The sequence below is a fragment of the Pieris napi genome, chromosome 22, assembly GCF_905475465.1.
Source record: "Pieris napi chromosome 22, ilPieNapi1.2, whole genome shotgun sequence".
NCBI lineage: Eukaryota > Metazoa > Arthropoda > Insecta > Lepidoptera > Pieridae > Pieris > Pieris napi.
Genome location: NC_062255.1, coordinates 7015399 through 7042408, shown reverse-complemented (window position 1 = coordinate 7042408; position 27010 = coordinate 7015399). Strand labels below are relative to the sequence as shown.

The 27010-nt window shown below is 34.0% G+C and overlaps 1 protein-coding gene across 1 annotated transcript; it reads left to right on the top strand.

Moving 5' to 3' along the window:
* On the top strand, nt 1–27010 carry LOC125060859 (protein bowel). The gene is made up of 3 exons (XM_047665968.1): nt 1–413; nt 7252–8145; nt 24806–27010. The coding sequence occupies exons 2-3, from the start codon at nt 7268–7270 to the stop codon at nt 26094–26096; spliced, it is 2169 nt and encodes a 722-aa protein (XP_047521924.1). The 5' UTR covers nt 1–413; nt 7252–7267; the 3' UTR covers nt 26097–27010.

The following is a 27010-nucleotide window of genomic DNA, read 5'->3' as shown; positions in this document are numbered from 1 at the left end:
GCAGGCACAGTAGTACGCGCACTCTGCCCAAACGACGCGCGCGCCGCGCCGCCTGCGCAGCCTTATCTCCACGATATCTTATTAGTGCAATAACATAACTTTATGAGTGGATTACAGTGCTCTCTATACACGAACAGTGATGTGATATTTAACTATGTGTACCCGTGATTGATATACGAAACAACTTTGTGTGTATTAACTGTTTTATGGGCCGTGCAGTGCGCCTATTGTTGTGTGCACATCTACTAATATCCTATTCACCTGTTGAAGTCAACTGCGGTTAGACTGTGAAATGTGACAAAAAATTGCAAAGCTTTGTTTAGTGTGGACCCTAGGTTGGTAAACTTTGTGGGCGACTACCTGACTACTGAGGGTTGATACGTCTGGTGATCGATCGGACGACCCGTCGACTTGTGAGTCCATTTTTTAATAGAATATGTAATTTAATACAGCGGATGTGGAATAAATTGGGTAGGCAGGGTGCGTTTTATGTCGCTACCTGTTTTATTTGAGCATGTGACTTCCATACCCGAACAATAACAATTAATTTTAAACCACCCAAGAAAACGATACCCTTAATAACGGTCTGTGGTTTAATACTATTGTTCTCTGTAATGCCTCGTGCCACTGTGTTACTGTAATTATAATTATCTGTATAATTATCTCTTAGAAAAATAAGATGTTAATCTTTTATTTAATAGCTCAAAGTATTTGCTGAGTTGAGGCTTCATTTGTATTACAATGTAATAGCTTATTAAACATACTTAGCGATTATTTTTTTATTAAATATTTCACATAAATCAACATCGGAAACATCTCTTAAGGTACCAAATAGGGTATAGAACCTACTGAATATTAGTCGCGAAACTTAAAGTGAAGGCTGTAAGTCGTAGGTATAAAACAAGGCTACTTTTCGTTAACTTGCATTGGACACCGACAAGTTTCGAGTTTGCGGTTAACGACCGCGTTTTGTAGTACTACCGTCAATGACAAGGTGGCCAAGATATGGTATCTCTGGTGAACGGCACTGAGAAAGACAATAACGCATATTTTATAATAATTTCAGTAAGGGATATATTTAAATCATCATGGATAAAGTACTTTGTCACCGCCAGATGGCGTAGGTTTTTATTTATCTACATTCTCTATAAATTTTATCTACGTACGAATACAGCCAAAAATAAACAAAAATATGTTTAGATACCTCTACGGGTTTTACTGCTTAAGCTTTCTTTCAGAGACTATTTCTGACGGACTAAGATTGCACCAAACGGGCAGGAGGCTCATGTGATGCTAAGTAATACCGCCGCCCATGGACACACAACTCTCAGCGCCATAGGGCTCACAAGTGCGGTGCCGACCTTTAAAGAATTGGTACGCTCCTTTCTTGAAGGACTCAATTAAATTGTATATGTGCATTTAAACCATAAATTGGTCCGAACCAATTCGACTAAGGGCGTACCAAATCTTAAAAGGCCGGCAACGCACTCGCGAGCCCTCAGGTATTGAGGGTGTCTATGGGCGGCGGCTGGTGAGCCTCCTGTCCGTTTTCCACCTGTTCTATAAAAAAAAGATACATATAACAAAGTAACACAAACATGCAATTTGAATGAACCTAATTGATTTGAGGAATTACTGATTATAAATTCCTGGATACAAAAATCATAATTGCTACCATTGTAGATCAAACAGTTTAATAGGCAGCTGAATTTTATGCTCTAATAAAATATGCAGGTGTTTCGAAGGTTTTACAAATTACTCTAATGTTAACATCTGCCCTAAAACCCAGTAGCATTGCCTAAATTATAGTTAAACAACATCCAACAAGCTGTAGAAGCAGGTGCCAATTGAGTAGCACAAAATGTATGCGCATGATTTTTTTAATTTACTTGTTGAAGTTAATATGGCAGATCAGTACGTAGAAAGTTGCCTTCTGTTAAGTTTGTTTCATCTAGCTTTATGATAATTATATCTCTAACTACATCTTGCATTTTGCTTTAGGTTTGCTACCCCATACTCTACAAAACACAACATTCTAAATAGTTATCAGTTAGTTCACAACATTCTAAATAGTTAGAAGTTAGTGGTTCTTATTAATGTTCTAAGTATGTAATTTTTTTTAAAAGAGCTTTTCTTTTTCAATTGCTAAGGCTTCATAACAACAAATAAACAAATTTACTTACCTACCAATCTAAATTAAAAACACAACAATACTATTTTTAAATTGTCATTTGTTTTTGACGGAAAAATGGAAATTAAATTATTATTTACGTCACATAATCTAGTCCCAGCCCTACCTACCTACTATTTCCTATAGAGAAACCTACCTATAACCTTCCCCATATATAAATCTAAGAAATCCTCCATAGAAGGCTGTTGCTTATCAAAATGTATGAATAGGTTTAAGTCAACATCTGCGTTCATATAACAGTAGAAACGTGCTCTTTACTAGAAATGGTAGTTAATCTGTACATTAACAGATAATGTAATCTAATCTGACATATGCCTTTGTAATTTATCAAACCAACCTTGCGGCATAAAAAAAGGAATTCCACGTAAAAATTAAACCTAATTGTCTCCCATATACTAATTCACTGTTTGTACATCGTCTGATTTCGATAAACGATAAAGCATTTAAAAGATAAGCTAATCAATAATCATAATTGTGGGGAAGTACTTCTCCTAAAATCTCTTTGATATTTGCCGCAACCATTAAAGTTGATTGCAGTCAAAATGATAAAAACAAAATCGTTAGTAGCGAAATGCATTTTCAGTTAGACAAGTGCTGTACTTTCTAAGTTGCATACTATATCTACGTGTAAGTGTTTTATAATTTAATTTATATTACAATCATCATATTTCTCATCCTATATTTGGTTAGCAAGACAATTCCCTTCTGTCACAATCGCCATGTCATTTTGTACATTTTCTTCACTTACAATTTCATAAACTATTCCACATTGAGTCTACCATATTACACATTCAAAGTAGGTAGTAGTAATAGGTATACTGTGTAATAAATCAAAGGAAAGAAGAAATCAGAAGAGTTTAGGTTTTTATACTATGAAGCTAGGGCCATGTTGCGTGAATTGCAAGATTAAATCAGTTTATTTCCTGTCAAATTTAAATTAGATAAAATTTTACAATCAAGCACTTGTTTTATAGAAGCATCTAATTAAATACGAAGTAATAAGTTCTGCCTGTGAAAAAAATAACAATACCTTCAAGATTCTAAATTCAAAAATGTTTCCAAAACCTAAAGTCAACAACCCCTGACCATTAAATACGAATTAACGAAGTGGAGCATGGACAGGTTCCGTTGATTTAGTGCTTGAACAAGATCCGAGAATCCCAGATTATCTGATTTTGTTTATTTCTGACCTCATATATTTTCAACCAATTTAATTAATAAAACTAAGAGATGTATTCTTAATAAATTCGAAGACTTTTTTATTGCAATGAGATTTCTACAATTTTGATTGTCATAAAATGAACTTTTATATTAACTACCCTGCGATTCTGTAACTCACTTTTCGAACTCACAGAGCGGTTTTCGCATCGGCGGTCGCTCTCAAATCAGTCGTGAAGCAGTCATTTTATGATTTGGCATTCTGAAAAGGTGGGAGCTTGTAGTTTATTGTTTATCAAAATGCCAAATCATAAAATGACTGCTTCACGACTGATTTGAGAGCGATCGCTGATGCGAAAACCGCTGTGTGAGTTCGAAAAGTGAGTTACAGAATCGCAGGGCTGGTATAAAATTCAAAATTCAAAATTCAAAAATCATTTATTCACGTAGGTAACACAATGTACACTTGTGATTCGTCATTAAAGATATAAATATTAATGCTTCTAATTTTACATTTACTGCCAGTTCTCAAATCAAGGGCGTAGAACGGAAGAGAAGAACTGGCAATAAACTCTCCGCCACTCTTTTTAATCGCCATGTTTTTTTTTTTTTTTTTTACACAACGGTTGTAAGGAGCTGCAACCATTACACCATGTTCCACATGACATTTTAAGTAATTAATAATAAGAACATAAATAAAAACAAAGACTTGTCCCCTATCAGCAGGAGGCATGGTGAAATAGGAGCACGCACTTACATTCTCGTGGGAACAACACGCAAACACATAGTCGAAATAATTAACATCACCGCATACACGAATTCAAGTACGACCAGTCACCACAAGCAGCACCCGTTCACGAGTATGACGCATGGCCAGCCATCGGCCCCCTCGCCATATTTTAGGGAGAGAGACAACCCGACGCATGGACGCCGCCACAAGCAATGACATTTAAGCGAGCATGACGATCCTTGAAATGTGGACTTGGCTACATAAGAAAATAATAATAATACTGAAATAATTGGATACCACATGGATCACGGTTTGTTCCCACTTTACATTAAAACAGTCGTGGATGTTGACGATCGCCCCAGAGTCTGGAAATGCAGCCGAGAGATTCAGTCGTGTTACCTATAATATATACTGGAGCAACTCATATCCAAGCACTAGGATCGTTTAAATATTCATTTATATTATAATAAGCCTTAGTAAGCAGTTTTACTTTAATGTACGATTTAAATTTATTTATTGACAACGCTTGTATTTCACTAGGGATTTTGTTGAAAAAACGTATACAATTGCCTTGGAAAGAATTACTCGTTTTATGCAGCCTTCTGGTTGGTGCGCAAATTTTGTCTTTATTACGAGTACTATAATTATGGAAGCTACTATTCTTTTTAAAGATATCTATATTTTTCCGCACATACAAAATATTCTCATAAATGTATTGACTTGCCAGAGTCAAAATATGTAATTCCTTAAATTTGCTTCGGACCGACTCCCGTGGGGACAACCCACAGATCGCTCTTATAGCCCGCTTTTGCACTACAAATATCGATTTAATGTCAGCTGCATTACCCCACAAAATAACACCATATGACATTATACTATGAAAATAGCTGAAATAAACAAGCTTTGCTGTGTTCTCATCCGTAAGATCGCGTATCTTTTTAACTGCGAACGCTGCGGAACTTAGCCTATTCGAAAGACCTTCTATGTGTCGGCCCCACTGGAGTTTACTATCTAAAGTAATTCCCAAGAACACCGCATTATCAACAAAGTCTATTTCCTCGTCTTTAATTATTATTTGAGAATGACTACTTTTTACATTTGTAGTTACAAATTTAACACATTTTGTCTTCTTTTCGTTTAACTTAAGATTATTTGTATTAAACCAGTGAACTACACTGGAGATGGCACTGTTTACGTTATCAAGTGATGGATTTTGTCGTTTCACTTTAAATAAAAGCGAAGAATAGATGTATGTTCTCTAAACTCAATAAATTAAAAAAAAAAACGATTATTTCCTAACTTCATTGTAAAGTCGTTATGACTTATGAATAATATTTAGTTCACAATGAAATATTCAGTGTGAATTAACAGCTCTTTGCGACCCATTCTGTTTATCTTTAAAGATCTCGATCCATAAATTGTTATAGATTTCATAAATTATTACAATGTTAAATTAGTCGCTTACTCATTAACATTTTAAATTAGTCGAAGTGTTGATGACATTATGCAAGTCTTGGAATAGATTTCATTAAAGGAATGGAATATAAGTTCCTGATTTGCAAACTGTAATAAATTTTGAAGTTTAATAACAATAAAATATAATTCTTACAGTCATTAGACAAAATTCAAATCATTTCCCATCCATCATTTACACTAGATTACTTTAACATCATTACAGTTTACTATTACTTACGTTATAATATATCTCGAAATACCCAAAGTAAAAGAGATAAAAGTAGTTTTACAGCTTTAGAGTAAGTAAGATGGTAGAAACTCGATCAAGCAAAGTGAGAGGTGTGTATTGAACCCAAAAGAGTGAAAAGGATAGAGAATCAAAAGGCTTTTACGGTAGAATGGACAACATGCAGTGAAATGTGGACTCCGTGCGCCTTTTTACATCTCGCTTGAATAAATTGATTCTAAGATTAATCTTTGTTTGCTGCATGTTTTTTTACTATTTTTGTAATCAAAGACATTCCATATACTAAATCTACATTATCGCTCATATTAAGGGCCAATTTCGTATAATTTTATATTTTAAAAGCCTTCACTTGGTAATAAACAGTGGACACGGAAACCGGAAACCTTACAATAACATCATATGTTAAGCAAAGGGTGATGTTTTATTGTCACGGACCATAATGTTCATTTCAGTCCGTAACTCGTAAATCTCAGAATAGCATTCTTTTCAGTGATGTTATGACTCTTACACAAACATTTGTCCCACTTTTAAATGCCCCTAATAAAAGCTAAAACATAAATTATTTTCATTAAAAATTTCCTAAACTTAAAAATAAGCAATTAATATGTGACAGGGCTATATTTTATACAAGTTATTTTTTTATAAATCATATCGTATAAACTGTCGATAGATATCAAACATAGACGTATATATCTGTTGGAGCCCAAATCCGGTCGTCATTAACATTTCCCGATATCACCAGAAGCTAAGAAACGATACTATTCTGTATAAACTGTTGAATGATTCATGAGCATCAGAAGTAACATAATTATAAAGTTATAAACAAAACAATGGATATTTCTTTATTAAGATTTTATCGAACTTAAAATATTAGAATTACATGAAAAGTGCTCACTCTCCGCACAAAAATAGAACGAATATTGTATGATGAACTCAGATTTTAAAACTTTATTACGATCGCCTCTGAAAGCGTGTAAAGTATCCAAATTGTGAATAATAAAACTTTCGAAAGGCTAACAAAAGAAATTGCTATAGACCCGCTAAAAGTATAGCCAGGTTGTGAAAGATCGTAGGTGGATCGCGTGAGACTCTTTTGATGTTAATAACGAAGTAACAATGTAGAGCTACCTAATTAAACATGTTTCTCGATCCATAAATCTAAATGCTCAACACCTGCCAAGTAACTGCGGAATAAGAGCTGGGTTCGTATCGCCAGTTGTACGATCCATAAGTGAAAGCCATAAAGATAAGCATCAAGTGTAGCTGAAGCGTGTCGTGACTATTCGGTTAGACAACTATAGTTTTATCGACGTATATGCTTGCTTCTACATCGGCTATTAAATTGCAGTAGATATTGTCACATCGGCCTTGCAAAAGTTGTATTTTAATTACATTGAATCTAAATTTTAATAAGGTATCAATAGATAACGCGTATGATTAAATATTCATCCCTGTATTATTTATTTTCAGATGATTAGAAGACGTGATGTCGGATAACACTGGAACTGTTGTAACAAGGGCTACGACACCTCGCCCTGTACCTGATAGTCCAGTGAACGCTCCCCTGCGATCGAGACATGACCAATTCCTTGCAAGCTCAGCGGATCGAGCACAGAGATCTTCATCAAATGGACGTAATTCAGGAAATTTTGATTCGCCACCTCTACCATATCATCGACAGATACCATCTGGTACTCTTTTAACTGCTACCCATCGTGAATCATCAGCATTTGTTCCCGTCGTACCTACAAGAGCAATGCATCCAGTTATGTACCCGAGTGAAATGCATCCTGCATTAATACCATCTGAAATTATAGAAAGGGAAAGAATGATGGACCGAGAAAGGCCAGAACAGTCGAAGGGTTCACCGGACAGAGCGCCCGGTAATTTTAGTAAAAGGAATTCATTCGACTTAATGGCGATGATGGTTGAAAAAAGAAAAGAGGTTGCTCTTAGGGAGGCCGCAGCCGCGATGCTTTTACCCCACCATAGAACTCCATCGATTGACGGCATGATGTCCGATGGATCATCGCAACCTCCTTTGTATGGTCCACCTGGTGCTTTTCTTGGGGCTCCGGGACCCTCACCGACAGCTGCCAACAGTTTTAATTTTCCGGGTGCGGGTTTATTTCCGCCTGGGGCGGGACCCCATCAAATGCACCCACATCTAGATAGAAGACTGCTTAGAGCTCCAGGAAGAGCTTCGAGGCCGAAGAAACAATTCATTTGTAAATTCTGTAATCGTCAATTTACGAAGTCCTACAATTTGCTAATCCACGAGAGAACTCACACTGATGAACGTCCTTACTCCTGTGACATCTGCGGCAAAGCGTTCCGGAGGCAAGATCATCTGCGTGATCACAGGTGAGTTACTACTATTGTAAATATCTACAGATTAATGTTCTTTTTTTAAAATGATATAAAGATAGTGTATCTCAATCGCATTTTTGCAAAAACGTTAATACATTACTTAATTATGCGCGTTTTTGTTATATTTAATTAAAATACTGGTAATTATATTCCATTCATGTATTAATTTTCTACAACGCTGATCATAGAAGCACATTAACATGCACGTAACTGGGTGTCTGTGTAAGTCAAGTTGCAGATGTTAAGCCGAGTGTGGCCACATCCGCTGCGCTACTTGGAATAGAACATTAATAAAGCTTTTAAATGTGGCTTCTCAGAATTTCATCATGATAGCAACGAGTTACTATTTTCGATAATAGATATTGGTTTATTTAAATTTGATTTAATAATATCGGGAATGTTTAGCAATGAGGCTGACAAGAACATTTCATAAGCTAGTTCGTTGACTCGGGACCGTTTCAAATTATTTTATTATACTATAAAAACTGGACACTCACGGTCGTATTTTCTTATTGAAGAATTACTTTTAACAAGACTATTTACAACATAAATTAACTGTTATAAAACGCTTGTATTACATGTAACTTTTCAATATTATTTATAAGTAGTAGTGTTTTTTTTTTCCGAATCAATTCGACTTAGGGTTCAAGAGCGTACCACGTTTAAAAGGCCGGCAACGCACTCGTGAGCCCTCTGGCATTGAGAGTGTCCATGGGCGATGAAAAAAAAATTAATCTATATGTTAATTTTCAAAGCACAGAACACTAATTATATATTTAAAACGAATCCGGGCAACCGTGTGAGCTGTCAAGAAGTCTACGATAAAGTTAAATTGCCATCCAATAAAATAATTCTGGTTTCCAATCAGTGATAAAAAATAAAAATCAAGCGTAGAGGAACCGGGCTTAGTAGTTTTTGATGATTCCTAATACTCGTGGCTACGTCTCGCATTTAGTTTTTTACGTACCTGTAATTAGTTTAAAAATGATGACTCATCCATTTCTATTGGAGGCCCCGGCGGTAATCGACTATGTACAGTCGGCATAAATTGGTTAACAACACTTTAGAACGATATTACGATGATAATAGATTTGAAAATGGAACAAGGTGCTTGTAGAATATAATTACTACGTACATCATTTTATCAAAGCGTTTAGACATAAAAAGATAAGTTATATATATATCAGTACAAATGAATCGCAAAATATGTTGCTAAGCTCAATACTTGACGGCTGGACCAATACGAGGTATTTTTTTTTTAATTTATACCTTGAAGTCTGTAAAAATTAGTTCCATACGTAGCTACTAAAAAGATAGGCAAAGTAAATCATATTGAGGCGAAACGAAGTTCGCGGGGTCAGCTAGATTTAATAAAATTATAAAACGAGTTTGCATATTTCGGGTTTTAGGTTTTTTACTGTCGTTACTTGATATGATTGTATTACCGAACTAAATCATTTTTTACAAACATCGAGATCTCCTTTGTTGCAGCTCAATAGACGATTAACTATTTTTTGTGTATTGCGAAATTAAAATCGAAAAATTATTATTTTTGGACAAAACTAACAAACTATGTATTTAAATACACTTTTGTCTATAGGTACCATTGGGGTACCCCACCCACTCTCTTTCTCACTCTACTCTCTCATTTTATAGGTATTCAGTTAAAACCATTCATAAGACAATTAGTTCTTAAAAGGCAAGTTAATTAAAGTCTATTACAACATATATTTTTTAATAATTTCAAGACATCAATATCATATACCAAGGTCAAATCCATTATCACCTTTATAATATGCAGTATAACTATTATTTATATTTCTCTAGGAAATGTCTAAACACTATTTCAGAATAAAACATTACTAAAATGCTTTTCTGTTCAAGTAACTTTCAAATCAAGCTTTAAAGCAAATTATTAGCTAAAACTCAAAAATTCGAATTTCGAATTTAGCTATTCGAATATTGAAACTTGTCAACAATTCCTCCGATTTTGTCCACCTTAATGGTAACGTCAATCATAACGCAAAAAACCCGAGTGATGTCAAGTTCTGAGACATTTGCTTCATTGTTTTCGTATCGGATTGCCTTAAAAACCGCAAGATAATGTCTGTTATTACTAAGGCATAATTAATAACTGCGGAGATAAAATGCGTGACTGCTTTTGACCCTTCAAGGACGGCACATGGGACTGCAAACTTCCTACATGTGAATAAAACCTTTTTGATAATACGGCTGTGACTGAATTAAAAACCTTTGTATATAACTTGTGTTTTTATAAGTATTTCAATCAACACTTGTTTATGTATATAAAAAAATATTTAATATAGTCACGAACACACCATAAGTGCTTTAAAAAAAGCACATCTTATTACAATACAACAATAAATAAATAAAAAATTAATTAAAAGATGTAATCACGATGTAAATAGAGTATATATTTGCTTGAGATATTTTATCTCGGCTCATATGCAATTATGAGTCGTCTGAGAGCATATATAATGGGGACTGGTCGTACCTACTCGTTTCGATCGCTCAAGGGGCTGGAGCAAAAAGGGATATCAAATTAATACTGAATCCATAATAAATCAAAGTGGGCAGGTGGACTGAGTCGCAAGAACTGTTTCGCCTACGGATATCTTGAGAAATTATCATTTTGGTCCCATTCGAATTATTTATACTAAATCGATTGTAAGAATGTCTGATATTCAAAACAGTCGAAACGATTTCAGAAATTTCGCCTCCGAGCGAAATTCGAATTGTCACGCAACTGGTTTGAATCGACACAACCTTTAAATTTCGTTATTTATACATTCATAACTTACATTCTATATATACCTACAATTATTATGAAACAAAACACTTAGGCAACGCAATATTTGCGTTAAAATTGTTGATCAACAACCTCCAAATTACTATCCGTTGATTAGAAAATTTCTCATACATGTATATCGTGAAGAGATGAGCCTGCATTCGAAATAATCGTGACCAAACTCGTGGAATAATTAACTTGAAACATCGCGCGAATGCTCGTTGATTTTATAGAGACTTTTGAAAGTTCTCTCTTGCGCAACTAAAACACCATTTTTGCCATTTACACCCGCGGCCTTAAAAAATCGCTTAAAAGTACTAAGTCAATAAATTGCCGGGTCCGATATCAGAGAAAAAGATCGCAAAAATGTTATAACTTAAAATTGCTCGAAAATTGAACCAAACCAGCTTGGTGAAGCGAAGTGATTAAATTTATATCAATATAAGGATATTCTATTGTGCTGGTTGCGTGTTGAATTTTTTGCTAAATTCGAAGCAATCAAATTAGGTTCTCGCGTGATATTGATTCGGAGATTTTTAAATTATACAGAAACGCTAAACCTGATACGAAAACACAAAAAATGATGCTGAATTTTTTAGATGATTGAGTCTAGATTGGCACTTCATAAATTTATTTGGGGGTTCTATGAGCTAGTAACACAACTTTAACGTACTTTAAATGTGAATTGTTTTAATTAAGGCCGTGGATACAGAATACTTTTATAAAATAAACTTTCAATTAACATTCTCTAGATAAGATCGCTACCATTAATCAACTGAACTTGTTAAAACAGAAAGTTTTCGCGGTGTTTATTCTTATACAACCTTAAACGTTGTCTTGATTATTTATCAAGACGGACATATTTTGTCCACCTTTTGTCCTATCTTCTTTCTTTTGTTTGTGTTACGAAAAGTTATTTTCTACAACTTTTTCTATATTCTTCTCAATGTTTGTAAAATATTCTTATCTCATATTACATTATGGTTCAGAATATATCGACCTTTTTCGAAAGTTTTTCAAAAAAATTTCTTTTCTTTACTAAAAATATACTGCATTGATGCTTCTGGTTATTTTTGCATTCAGATATTAGCTGTTTTATTAAAAGTTTAAGAGCAGTGTTGGCCTAGTGGCTTCAGCGTGCGACTCTCATACCTGAGGTCGTAGGTTCGATCCCCGGCTGTGCACCAATGGACTTTCTTTCTATGTGCGCATTTAACATTTGCTCGAACGGTGAAGGAAAACATCGTGAGGATACCGACATGTCTTAGACCGGCGTGTGTCAGGCACTGGAGGCTGATCACCTACTTGCCTATTAGATTTAAAAATTATCATGAAACAGATTCAGAAATCTGAGGCCAAGACCTAATGAGGTTGTAGCGCCACAGATTTATTTTTATTTTTTTATTAAAAGTTTAACCATCCTATTTGATATCCTCAATAACATCCGTATTAGGTACGATTCAGCAAATCAAACAAGTCGCGTGGGTAGAAATTTATGCTTATCGACGATTCAACGTTTCTCCGCTACTTAATCTAGTTTTTAAGCTATAAAGCTTGTAGTAGCGATACGTTGGTATGAAACTTGTGGTTTGTGGTGTTAAGTGTCATTGTATAAGTTTCGAAACTTACAGCTGGTATGGTGAAACGGATAGTGCGAACGAATCATACAACTTGTACTGCGAGATGTACTATGCCGAATTCTTTGATATCCTAAACTGATTTGAAATAGGAAACTTTTGAGTTAATTAAATACAAAGAAGAAACCGTAAAAACGAAGTCGCTGAGTCGACTTATCATAAAAAAATCTACTCCAAAACAACCAGTTTTTGGGTTCAGAAAAAATGTTACACTATCACTACCTAACACTACCACTATTCAGTAAAGTTGCTCAGTAGCAAAACAATTTAAAACAGTAACTAAGATAGCCTTCCTGTATATGAGATTTATGAATATTCTGTGGTAATACTACTTCAATAAGATTCAGCGCTGTAGCCTTTGTGCTTGGCGGGTATTAACGTATAAATTGATAAAAACTGTCATTTTTGATCATCAATTTATCTAAAATATTTTAATGAAGACATCGACTGTCTTGACTTGACTTGAATATTCAATCTATGTATTGCACAGAGCTTTCAAAATAAAAAAACATAAACTCTTCCGTGCTTCGAGATCTCAGTTCAAAATATTTCTGAGTGGTGTCGAGAGGCTCTGCAAACAGTGACCGGTCCGTGAACAAACATACGACTTTGCGTCCCAAGAATATTTATATTGACATAACATCTCACGGTATTTGTATATGAATATTGTAATTATTAGATGGATCTACGAGGAATGGAAAGAATATATGCCTAAATTGAAAGAATAACCAATATTCAGTGAACGTTCAAAAATTGGCTATTATATTGGATTCTAATAATAACGACAAAACTGATTTCGATGTTTCAATATTTGTAGCGTTGATAAAAACTATTTTAAAAACAAAAGCTTGCTGGTAAGTGATTACTGCTAATCGAAACTCACTACACTTACCGCAATAATTTTTTATGGAAAATTTACGGGAACTTGTTGCATTGAGTTATTGACAATAAGCCACAGCTGGATATTAAACTGACTTGGGAGTAAGTTCTAATTAATAAGCTTTCATAACCTTCACTAACACACTAACATGAAAAAAGTTTGTGTATGAAAACCGCTTGCGCAAAACGAAATTCAAAATCTACCAAATTTTTCCTTGCATAAGTTTTTTCCTAGAAGGGCTTTTTACATAACACTTACTAAATAGTTAGAAACTGACGCTTGACCATTTTTCATACAAATACAAGTGTAACGGCTTTCAAGGCCCTTATTTTGTCTCTTAACATAACCTCAAAAACAAGTTTAAAAGTATTCGAACGCTCCATTGTTATTTATAAACGTTGAAATGTATCCCAAGCGACTTTTCTGTTCATTAATCATAAATGTTGTCTTATATTTCATGGGGACACACACATATATACAGTTATATGGCATATGACATGTTTAAGTGTTATGAGTTTGTATATGTATATATAAGTAACAAAATCTTGTAGAATTCTAATCGAGCTGTTCACATTCTGTACATATTAGATATTATTCATGTAAACTTTTAAAGTACTAAAATTTGTAAAAAAAACCTTCGAACCAATGGCTTTTCTTTTTGTATTGAATTCTTGCGCGTACGGTGGGTGAACATAGTGAGGAAACCGGCATGTCTTAGACCCAAATCGACCGTGTCTGTTGGGCACAGTGACCACTCATATAAAAGCATAGTCAAAGTCAAAATAACTTTATTCATATCGGTAAACAAGTACACTTCTGAAAGTCAGAAAAGAAAAATTAATTCTAAATATGAATGAAAGGATACGCTACTTGCTTTTATAGATTTCCCTGCATATGTTGCGAACAATAGTGAAAACATAAGACGTAATCCCAAATTACCTTAAGATCCTATAATGTATTTGCGTGAGAGAGAAATATAGAAATTTAAATCCAAAAAAATCAATTAATATCCATTCACTTTAACTAATTAAATTATAATTGCTTACACGATAGAAAGTTTGAATATTCATCTTCCTAATGTTATAAATAATCAAGTTTAATTAAAAATAAATTTAAATCCTATAATATAATTAATATAAATTTAATGTTCATCAAAACAGTCAGATGATATTTTTTGATGACATACTAGTGGTAGTAAATTTAACATTTAAATATTAAAATTATATATTTATCGATGATGAATTCCTTTTTTTGTCAATCAATTTTCTGAGTTCCAGCGTTTTCTTTAAATCTTTTGTGTGGTAGTACTATAAACAATAATGAGAAATGTCCCTCCTATTAATGTAGAATATCTACTCGTTGCAATCACAAATAGTATTTTATATTGAACTCTGACATATGTATAATTAGCCTTATAAACATATACATAATTACAATCCGGTAAAAAGTGTTTTCTTTAAATGTGTAAAGGTTATGTCAATAAAAGACAATACTAAATAATTAGCCAAGTTAACGATATTATATCAATCTAGTTCTGGATAGAAAAAAAAATATTATAAATAGCTTAAACAACTACATAAAAAAAACAACTTGTCTCTCTCATTTTATGACATACCAGATTAATAACTGTTATCAGATCGAAACGTTTTTAGAGATATTTGAACCATAGAAAAAACTTTAAGATGGTATCTGGAGGCATCCATGGCTTTAAAACTAAACCCTCCCAACTGGTTGACCTTGTACACAAGTAAGAATTATCTGTAAGGTTTTAAGTTTTTAAATTTGGAATAATTTTAAAATTAGAATTACTACTTGTTTATATAACAACTGTATTTAACAATGGCAATGTATAATTTCGTTATTACTATGTGTTAAACACTGTACACGGAAATATTTCGTCAAAATCAACTTACAATTAAATAAACAATCGTGAGTTTCATTATTTTTAGTTTTCAATAACAAATTAAATCATCTAGGTAAATAAGCATTAATACGCAGGTAGAAAGTTAAATAGACAAAAAGTATTCAACAAAATTAAACGGTAAAGCTTAATTCCCAGATTTGAAATTCTCACAAAAACATCTTAGACGAAGCCAGTTTTGAAAAGAAATAATCGCGTTATTTATTACCGCTGCCTGCTAGAGCCTTTAATCTCTTCTAAGCACGTACAAGCTGATATTATGGGAGATTGGATATTTAATAGTAAAATATAACCTTTTCAATAGCATTTTTTAAATTAGTATGAAACCAGTTCATCAATTACTATTCTACAGGTGAGTATAGTCATGGAACTTGAATTTTAAATTTAGAATTCGAGGTTTTAAGAAATACGATGCTGCGAATTGAAATGGGGCAATTGCTTTTAATTTAAAACACACACACACACACTTATCTAACTTATACCTACATAAATTATACTATTTGACGACTCATTGGTCTAGTGGTTAGTACCCCTGACTGCGAATCCATGGGTCCCGGGTTCGATCCCCGGCTGAGACGAACATCGATGTGATGAGCATTTGGTGTTGTGCTTAGGTCTTGGGTGTTTAAATATGTATTTATATATCTCTCTATCTATGTATGTATATCCGTTGCCTAGTACCCATAACACAAGCTTCACCAGCTTAGCATGGGATTCGGTCAATTGGTGTGAATTGTCTTTAAAAAAAAAAACTATAGTTTGTACTTCACCGTTCTTGTTAGTTCGTATTTAGATTAATCAGCAGTTATTACACTGTATTTATCAGAAATAGACCATTAACATAACAACACGTTTGCTTGTAATAAATAAATGTTCCGATCAACGATTATATCCAATCACATAGGTTTGAAACTGGATTTGTTATAAAAATTAACACTACTCCGTTGGCCTAATTACTTCGTAATAAATCATCAACTCAAGATATAAAATTGGATGAAGGATTCCGAGTATAATTGGTTCCATACATCAATACATGATTAATGGTATCAAGAGGTTTCGATATAATTACCAGTGGAGACGCTCATGAATCAACTGCGCTCGCTTGGTCAATCTAATAGTAAAAATCTCTCCGTAACTCCAAAACTACTTTACACCGGACAATGTAATGCTGTCTACTTTAAGTTAGTCACGTACAGCGGTGTTTTTGGAATGAAGGCGTGTTGATATTTTTACGTAGTAATCTTATCTCGTCTAATGAGTTTATGGAAGAGAAATAAAACAAGTTGTCAACGTGGGAATGGTGTTGAAACATTCAATGTTAAAACAAGGTCTCGATGGGGGAGTCGAGCGTATCAAACATTTAATATTAGAACTAAGGAACAAAATGTTAATATCGGGTTTCATAAGCAGATTGAAAAATTAGATTGTGTTTCGGAATCAGTCGTGCGCGCTCAAGTTTGGTATCAACTATCGAATTTTTTGTTAGGAGGCGCCACCGTTTTTTCCTCGCGAAGCTTGCATTTATTTTTAATTAAGGCATCGAAGCACTTAAAACGTCAAACGTTTATCTGTATGTGATTTGGCTAAGCCGAGATTTTCGGTTACATGAAGTAACGCACCTGATCACGGTGAGTCAAGTAAGTGCAATGAATGTTTGCGTCAGTCAGAGGTGAAATTGAGTGTGAAGCGGCAGCGGCGAGCCGTCGCTCCCATTAAGTCACTTGGACGCCGACCACACCGACAAACCGGCTTGGTCGCGCCATAGTACCAAATGCCAGGTCATAACATTTTTTACGGAGATGTATAAAACACTTTTAATACCTGCATTTTCGTTATGAATAGTTTAAAATAACTTTATTAATACATAGGTTTATTAAAATCATTATAAATTATATTTTCCTGTAGTTTGTTATACTCTCCTGTCCCGTAAGAATCCAATGAAGTTGTTAACTGAACTGGGTATGAAAAGAAAAATACTATTTACCCACAACTCACTATTTCGACGGCTCATTGGTCTAGTGGTTAGTACCCCTGACTGCGAATCCATGGGTCCCGGGTTCGATCCCCGGCTGAGACAAACATCGATGTGATGAGCATTTGGTGTTGTGCTTAGGTCTTGGGTGTTTAAATATGTATTTATATGTCTATCTATCTATAATATGTATGTATATCCGTTGCCCAGTACCCATAACACAAGCTTCACCAGCTTAGCATGGGACTAAGTCAATTGGTGTGAATTGTCCAATCATATAAAAAAAAAAAAAAACAACTACAATATATTGTGTCCTTTTTGGCCCGTTTTGGATGAGAACTGCATATTTGCTTTATTACTTGTCAGCGTAGCTTCCAAATACCTTTCCTCAAACCTATGCTTCGCTAGGTTTCTCCATTATGGTACTTTTGTAATTATTTGAACCACATATTCATAGTTTCGAATACCGAGTAACGTCCATCACAAAACACTACACGCTCGCCTCACTCCATTAGTATTTTCCATTTATTTTTTGTCCACGTACCTGTCCGACTTCGGGTTCGACTTTTTATAAGCCGCGACGAACACAAAATTTCTTTATGACAACACAAAATAAATGATGGAACGAACTATGCGACTCTGGGACCTTATCATTTTTCGATTAACTTTTTTGGAGGTGAAAATGGAAAGTAATGACGGCGCTCTTTCGGTATATTGCCAAACAATACAACCTTAAAAGCCTTATAGACTACTTTCGTTCTGGACTTTACAACGAATTTAGTTTTAACCCCGTGTATACTGTTAAATCGTTATACCGTTAACTACACAAATGCTAAACTTTATATCAAATGTACAGTGCTTACGTAAAGCCATTATACCAAAAAACACGCTCCCTGACGTCACATTCTTTTGAAACTTTAAAGCGCAAAAAATAGCGTCATATAAAACACCTGTATGTGCAGGGTTGGCAATTAATACTAATTAGCACAATATACCGTTCAAACAATGTGCGGTCTAAATCTTTATGATTATGGTAATGTGTTTTGCGAATCACAAATACATTATTTAACATAAAATAGTTCTTAATGAGTCTTAAAAGTGATAACCCTAGAGTTAAGCTACTAAGTTGTTGCGAATAATATTCATATTCGCTTTGTCTCATTTGCATATGTCATATACTTGTAAACGGTTTGCTACTTGGCTTATTTAGACATTACAGAATTATTCAGAAGTCGTATAAAATCTTTTATTTACGATAGAATCGTAGTTTTTTTTTGTCCATTTAAATGATAATTGAAGCTATAAATAAGCTTTAAGATAAGACATAGAATGTTGAAATGTGGCCTTTTAATTTTGCAATTTTAAATTATTTTTCTTAATCAAATATTTTTCTTTTCAAATCATTCGATAATTATGCTAGAGTCTGTGTGTGAAACCGTCAGTAATGTCGCAAAAAAAGGCGTATTTTGGATAGGGTAATTTCGATGTTTAAGTTTATATTTATCTCCAGGTCGTACAATATCTTAGCTCCTAAAAGTATATGAAACGAATTACAGCCTTGCGATTCTGTAACTCACTTTTCGAACTCACACAGCGGTTTTCGCCACCGCGTGTGCAAAAGTGAGTTACAGAATCGCAAGGCAGGATAAAGGATTTCTTGATTTAAGATTAATATCCCTTTATAAGAGATCTTAAATCAATAGATACAAGTTCTCAGTACATATATATTAATAACAAGCATTTAGAAAAGCTTTTAAACACCGAATAGCCCAAATTTCCTTAACTTTCAAAAGCCCGAATCTATCAAATTTTGCATAAGTCAGACACCAGTATTCATCAGGCAGCTCAAGTCCATTCTAATGCTAATTAACAGAAAGTCGGACTTTTTGTCGTGTTAGTAGCATAACAACAAATCGACTTACAGCTCACTTGTGTAGATAAAGCGTTGCGTGGGTTTGGACGGTTGCTTACGGCTTTTATGTTGTCGGATACATTATTTAGTATTAACATAAGCCGTTTCTCCTGTTTTATACTAAGCTCCTTAAAATATTTTAAATATAATAGGGCTATAACAAAACACGTAAAAAGTTTTAAAGTAGGTTTTAATAAAATAGATATTTAAAAAAAAGACAGAGCCGTATACTGTCTCTTTCCATCACACTATAAACACTACATGATGGAAAGAAACGAATACGTACTATGGTAAAACATAATTAAATAGATTTTATTTACATCAGTATAACATACCGGAGCAGAGAGATCGCTCCGTGAAGCCTGCAAATTGCCCAGGAAGCTTCTGAGCTTTTGGAAGGATCTAAGCTCGCTTTATTTGCCAGGAATTAACCCACTACATTATATATTATAACATATAAACTTTTTCTTCACGCTCTGCGTCCGTTTTCCTGAAAATCCAATGAAGTTATCGTACCAAACTTATTTTATAGTTGGGTTTGGCTTGTATTGTATGAAGAAGGGGTGTGAAATAGTAAAGCAACAATAAGTCAGTAAGTATTAGGTAACTTCATTAAACGATAAAGTATAAATTTATGTTTGCCGTGCTGCTACTGTTTCGCTGCTTTCAAATTCAGTTTGATTTACATAATGAAGTTGACATTTGCCTGAACTTGATTCGTATATTACTCGATCTTATGTATTGAGGCTAAAGATTCCGACAAAGGAATTCCATTTTTAATTAAAGTCGGATTTGAATAAATTATATATTATTTATTGCGTGTGTTAAATGTGTTTCGTTCAAGGAAGCGTGAATAAACAGTTTGAGGAAATCTTAAGGTAACGGGTTTCATGGGACAGTTTTGGCACAATTGTACTTTATTTAATAATCACTAAATTTTATGAAAGAGCAGTGTTGGCATAGAGGCTTCAGCGTGCGACCCTGAGGTCGTAGGTTTGATCCCCGGCTGTGCACCAATGGAGTTTCTTTTTATGTGTTCTATTCGTTCGAACAGTGAATAAGGAAAACATCGTGAGGAAACCGGCTTGCCTTAGACCCAAAAAGTCGACGGCGTGCGTCAGGCACAGAAGGCTGATCACCTACTTGTCTATTAGATTACCAAATGATCATGAAACAGATACAGAAATCTGAGGCCGAGACCTAAAAAAGGTTGTGGCGCCATTGATTTATTATTTAAATTTTATGAAATACTTTTCTTGTATGTGTTGACTTATATGATTTATAATCAATGAAAATTGAATTTAAAAGCTTAAAATATATAAAAATCAATGATGTCTGGTACAGAGGCAATGCATATCACATGTTAAATTTACGTAAACAAACAAATCGTTTCGTTGTGTGTGTTCTAACTTAAATTTCATCACGTCGCTGCTTTTTGGGTCATCATAATTTCAGGTGTATTATTTATTTGAATAATAATCCGTATACATGCAAATAGAATAACTAATTACAGTATGAGTCGATAAGAGCTTCGGCATCAATCTATGAGATAGAGTGGATGCGGGGAGGGTGAGGTCATTCACCTTTGAACATTCCTTACAGCGTCCGCATCGCTCTCTTTACTAAGAAAGAAAATGTACAATAGTGTATCATTACATGCATTATATAGTTTTCTTATTGTATATTTTTTTATAATTTTTTAAAATAAAACTTTAAAACAGACAAAAAATTATAATTAATAGTGTAATAATTTGTAAACCTTTTCCTATCGAAATCAGTTATAAAAAGGGTTTCTCATTATTTTTGTAGTTTTCAAATTTTCCTTGTAAATTTTCAGTCTAGTGTATTTTTGTATAGTATTGTTAATGTGATATAATTTTTGAAATCAGTCCATTTATTCATAGATAGAATTATTTTATGTTTTCAATACGTATCAAAAGTATATGTTATCTGCGCCTATATTCGCATTAAAAATTTCCTTTTCTAACGAATCATATTTATATAATGAATTGTTGCTTACAAAAATAATTTTTAAAGTTAATTCAATTGTTCTTGAATCCAAACAAAAGGTATCTAGAGAGTTCTAGATCTTTGTAGTTCTATAAATTTACCAATCACTTGCAATCGAACCTCACGATCAACTTTAGAAAAAAGTATTCCTGACCCGGATCCAACACATGTTAAAAAATGATCACTTTTTAATTTTGTTTTACTTCATTGTATGTTTCAATTACAAGAAGTTAGTGCTATACATACACAAGAAGTTATTTTGAGACTTGCGACAATTCGACTCCAATTTCTTTTTAAAAAACAAAAGATACACAAAAATTTAAAAAGGTCTATGATGTCGTCCACATATGTCTAATTACAAAACAAATAAAGATGTCTTGGTTTAGATAAGTACAAATCCACCTGCCTCAATTTTCTCACTTTAGTATAAAAAAGGAACGGCTATCATATCCTTGTGACACCCAAGGGTCAAACATGAATTGCTTAGACCATCCCGATTACTTAAGCCTAAAAAACTTGATATTTGCGTTGTCAAAACAGATTGTAAAACGAGGACACCAAACCAGTTCCGATGCCAAGTCTCAATGAGTTTGTACTTGAACAGTTTTTAGATCAGACAAGTGACCTAAACCTTTTTTGAACACCTCGAGCGGCGAACTCTAGACGCATATCGCTTAAAAACTGTATTATATTTTTAATATTACTGGTCTCTACAGTGGCGTAACTATACCATCTGGGGCCCGTGGCAAATTCTTTTGATGGTGCCCTATCAGTAAAAATCGCCACGTTGTACTCAGTTTTATTTAAATAAACTTCAAAATTTTCAGCGTACTCAATTACACATTGTACATATGTCCCACTAATGGCCATAGGCCTCCTCTCTTAGGCGAGAGGGAATGGTCTGTAGTCCTCACGCTAGCCCAATGCGTATTGAAAACTTCACATTCATCCATAGAACATAATATCTTTAGGGCAGGGGCCCGTGGCGTTTTTAATTTTGAGTTCGAATCAGTGTTCTTATTATATTTAAACCACTATGAATTTTTTTAGAAACACATATTTGGATTGGCATACGTTTGCAACTAGTTTCCATGAATCACAAAAAATAATACCAACATTATCAGATATATTTTTAATGCAAGCCATTAGCGCGAGATTGGAATCGAGTGTAATTTTAAGTCTTTTTTTAATCTCTTGATGGGATTCTGAATGAGTGTCCATCGTGATCGTTATCACTAAGTATAAGCGACGTTACTTATATTTTTAACGTCTCAGATCCCAGATAACTTTGACAGAGATTTGTTTATACTTTATGTTCATTATTACATATATGTTAATCAGAATTCTTTTGTTTGAGCTCGCAGGATGTTTGCGTTGAAATTGTCTTACGTTTTCAAAGTAACTTGGTAATTGCCTTGTTAATATAAATCTGTCGGTCGCTTTGATGTTAAGTTGTCTGACTAGTAAACCCACAACCCACCTTCGAATTAATTCATTTTAGAATTGAGATGTCGTTCATTATATTTTCGTAATTTATTGGCTATTCGAATATTAACTATTTTATTTAATTGGATCGTCTTCAATTAGAATTTGATTTTAAGATCTGAATTGTCCATTATATTGGCCTCGAGTCCAAGGATTTTAGGATTTACATGCTAAAAAACAAAAATGCTAGTTCTTGAAATTCATTAATACTATATAATATTATATTACTCACTACCTACTCGTCTATCTCGCTTCATTTTTCATTATGTAGACTTTTTACATCCTAGGTGTAAAGGTGTATAAAAGTCGATAAACTCTCTTGCTCCTAGTCTTAACTATAGTTATATCCATAAATTTATAGCCATTACCCATAACTAACCATCCTTTCCCAGCTTAATCTGTAAAATAGTGTTCACGATAATCGTCATATTAATATTTATCCTCGAGCGTGAGACTTAAAACCATTCAAATTAGAATCACCGGTTCCTGGACGTCTAGAACCGGTCATTTCATTCGTTTAAATTCGCGTGATTCTCGCGATTCAAATGAATATTGCTTTTTAATTCCATTACCTTATTCAATTATGGAAATTGCAAGCCGAGAAACATAACGGAGGTATACGAAAAAAATCAAATTCGTATTAGTGTTTAAATCCAAAAGTAACACACACCGTTTAACGAGCAGTCTACGTTTGCACGCCAATAGAGAGAACCAATTGTGGTGCGAACATTAACAAGCAAATATATATAAATCTTTATAGGTTAGATTTACCTGCTAACGAAAAAAAGTTTAAATTAAATCTATCACTCATAAGCATAATCTTTTAGCTACTTACGGTAAAAAGAGATTCAAAAGGATTTGAACTGACAAGACGTCCGAACGATAGTTTGACGATAGCCACGCCAGTAATTTGAGACATATGATCATTAGGTCCATTTTATTTATCTTCAAGCGTGGTCCATGATAGTAATGATATATTATTTACACGGTGCATTCCTCGGACGGCGACCAAGAATTTTAAGATCCATTAACATGAAACGTGTGCTTGGCGACCTCAGTGTTTATTTTTATTGCATACTCGAAAATCTTAAACATAATTTCAGTAATTAAGGCTGCATTAACACAATTTAGATTGTCAGTCTTGAAGATATTAAGCTAAATGATCCTGATGTAACTGCTTTTGCTAAGTAACAAGACCTGTAAAGTGTCAGGTTTTAGATGATACAAAATTTAAGTGTTCTCAATGTTGTGGTGCTGAATTATAATTAATATTATGTTTACCATAAATATTTACGATAAGCTGATGGCGAAAAAATAAAGCTGTAGAGACATTTAGATTGATTCGTATTTAATCAACATAGCACTCATTTGCAATAATTTTTTCCTAAGTCTAGTAGATGGTGCCTCGATATTAATCGAAGCGATTGGCTACAAAATGCTTTTAACGTAATTCGATTCGGACGAACTGGAACTTAGAATGAAACCAAATAAATGAGACCTGTGGTTCAACCTCTTCCATATGTTAATTAAAGGTCCAGTAAGCTTTGGTGAGCTCAACCAAAACTGGCTTACTGCTATACATCGTCTGACTTGCCTTGAGTCTCAAATTACTCGGATCACGTTCAAGGTGTGCGCAGAATAGTGGTCGCTGGATTTAATATATGACGTCGCACAATGTTACATGTTACATAGTGACATTGTCTTGATAACATCTTACAAAAATATATAAACTGAGATATTTTTTTTACTATTCTTAAGTACGATGAACTTTAAAATATGTTGTAAATAAATGTAACTCATTTTCTGACTAACAAGATTTTGCAAAACAATATCGTTAATAGCCATTATAGCATGTTAAACTCAAGCATGTTTCTACTCCACCCATTGCCAGTCTTTTAATTAACTCGTGGAATTTTATTGCTTCAAGTGTTTTATTGTTGATAAATACTACTTATGGGCCAAGATAACGGTGTTCATTATAAACGCAAATTATAGCCAATAACTCAAATTATATTTTCTTCTTTTCAGATACATTCATTCAAAGGAAAAGCCGTTTAAATGCACAGAATGCGGGAAAGGCTTCTGTCAATCCAGGACGTTGGCGGTTCACAAGATATTGCATATGGAGGAATCTCCCCATAAATGTCCAGTGTGTAGCCGCAGCTTTAATCAACGTTCGAATCTCAAGACACATCTTCTTACACATACCGATCACAAACCTTACGAATGCAATTCATGCGGAAAGGTATTTAGAAGAAATTGTGATTTACGACGGCATGCTTTAACTCACGCTGTTGGTGACATTCCTCCAGGAGACGTACTTGACGTCGGTGAAGAAGATGTTGGCCGACCTGGATCACCAATTGAACCTGGCTTCGACGACGATGAGCCTGATTTGTCCTCTCCAGAACATTCGCCTGTGCGTCGTGCGAGATCTTCTTCAGTCGAAAGTATTAGTAGGGAACAGAGTGAAGAACGCCCGCGGCGGTTGTCTCCACCACCACATAGTGTGGAAAGAACCCATTGTCACCACAATGAACAGACTAATAGAGCGAGTCCCTACACTATGAGACCTCAGCATCAAGACAAACATCGAATGTCATCAATGGATGGTTATGAGAATCGAAAATATTCCTCCGAGGAAATAATCGAAAAAGAAATGCGCTATCCTGATATACCAGAACCTCCAGTCAGACACCCTCAGCTACAGATTCGAAGAGACTTGCATCAAGTGCAACCTCCTGACCCATCTAAAATTGGTCAAATGGCTAGCCCGTCTATTGACCCAGGACCTTCTAGTATGTTTTTAAGCCCATTTAGAAAGAGAAGTCATCCACCTGATATAGGGGATAACATTAGAACATGTGCTCCTATATACAGGACCCGATCGCCTGAACCAACAAATTTGTCAATGCCTCGTCAAACAATAAGTAATAATGATATGGTGGTCAGCATGGCGCCAATGATGGGTATGCCTTATCATAAGTATGGCATACCTTTGCCCCCGCCACACCCGCAAGTTGCTTACGGTTCAATGACACATACAATTTTAGGTCCACAGCAAACAGTGGCTCAGGACTTAATAGTAAAACCAACGCCTCCGAAAGATACTGCGCCAAGTACATCTACAAACGTTTCAAGCTCCATAGACGGTGGCTACAGCAACGGAAACGGAACTGACAACTTGAGTACAAGCTCTATTGCTAATGGAATAAAGAACATTGTGGGCATACAGCCTAATACAAATGCTACCGCAGGCACAAGTCGAGCAAATAGACCCAAGAAAGGTTTCAGCATAGAAGATATAATGAGACGCTGATGCAATAATGAAAAGGGGTGGCTTTAGGTATTTAAATATTTACGAAAAAAGTATTATTAGTTCAGCTTAAGTAAGATCGTTAGAAACTATTGTATGTATTCGAAAGTGATTGGGTTTTCGTAAAGATCTCATATGGTTTGTTTGTGCAGTGTTTTGATTACGTCCAAATTTTATTAAAATATTCATATATTATAGACATTACATTGGTGGCAATTCTGTAAATAGATAATAATGAATAAAATATGTATTCCAGTACATTTTTGGTCATGAGATATAATTTATAACTCAGAGATAATGATTGTAATGTAATAGAATTATATGATTGCTAAATTTTATTGCCAAAATGTACAGAATTGTCACCAAAATCTATACTTTATTTGAAATTTCGAGGTTAATATTATTCATTGTATGTTATAGATTATATTAATGCTAATTTGCGACTGGTATTATGATTGTGTTATTTATTATTTAGTTTTTAAAATAACGAAGGCAATTTTAGTTTAATTAGGTGTAAGTACCTAGCTATGTGATTTCATTATTATACGTAAATAATGTTAAGTTTATTGAAGAAAGTATTACTTTATGTAACTTCATTTTAATTTGTAAATTGATTTCGTATGCTAATTAGCCTTATTAATAAGTTATTTTTTTTATTATAATGAGCAGGATTTTTTTTAAATTTATGATGTAAAATATTTTTAAAAATTAATGCAATTTCACGTTAAATGTTTATTTAATAGTTGGCTTTTGTTTCTGTCAATCGTATGAGCGTTATGCAATTAAATATAAATTAATAAAAGTTTGAACGTTTTGACGCTGAAGAAAAATTAAGCCGTAAAATTAAAAATAACATAATTCTTGTGCTCATAATATAACGTAAACTTTTCTATGTTATTAAATACAATGTAATACAA

Bases quoted from the DNA above. Each gene is read 5' to 3' on its own strand.
- LOC125060859 (XM_047665968.1), top strand. From the start codon at position 7,268: ATGTCGGATAACACTGGAACTGTTGTAACAAGGGCTACGACACCTCGC. The intron at 8,146-24,805 runs GTGAGTTACTAC...TCTTCTTTTCAG, and splicing joins GATCATCTGCGTGATCACAG to ATACATTCATTCAAAGGAAA.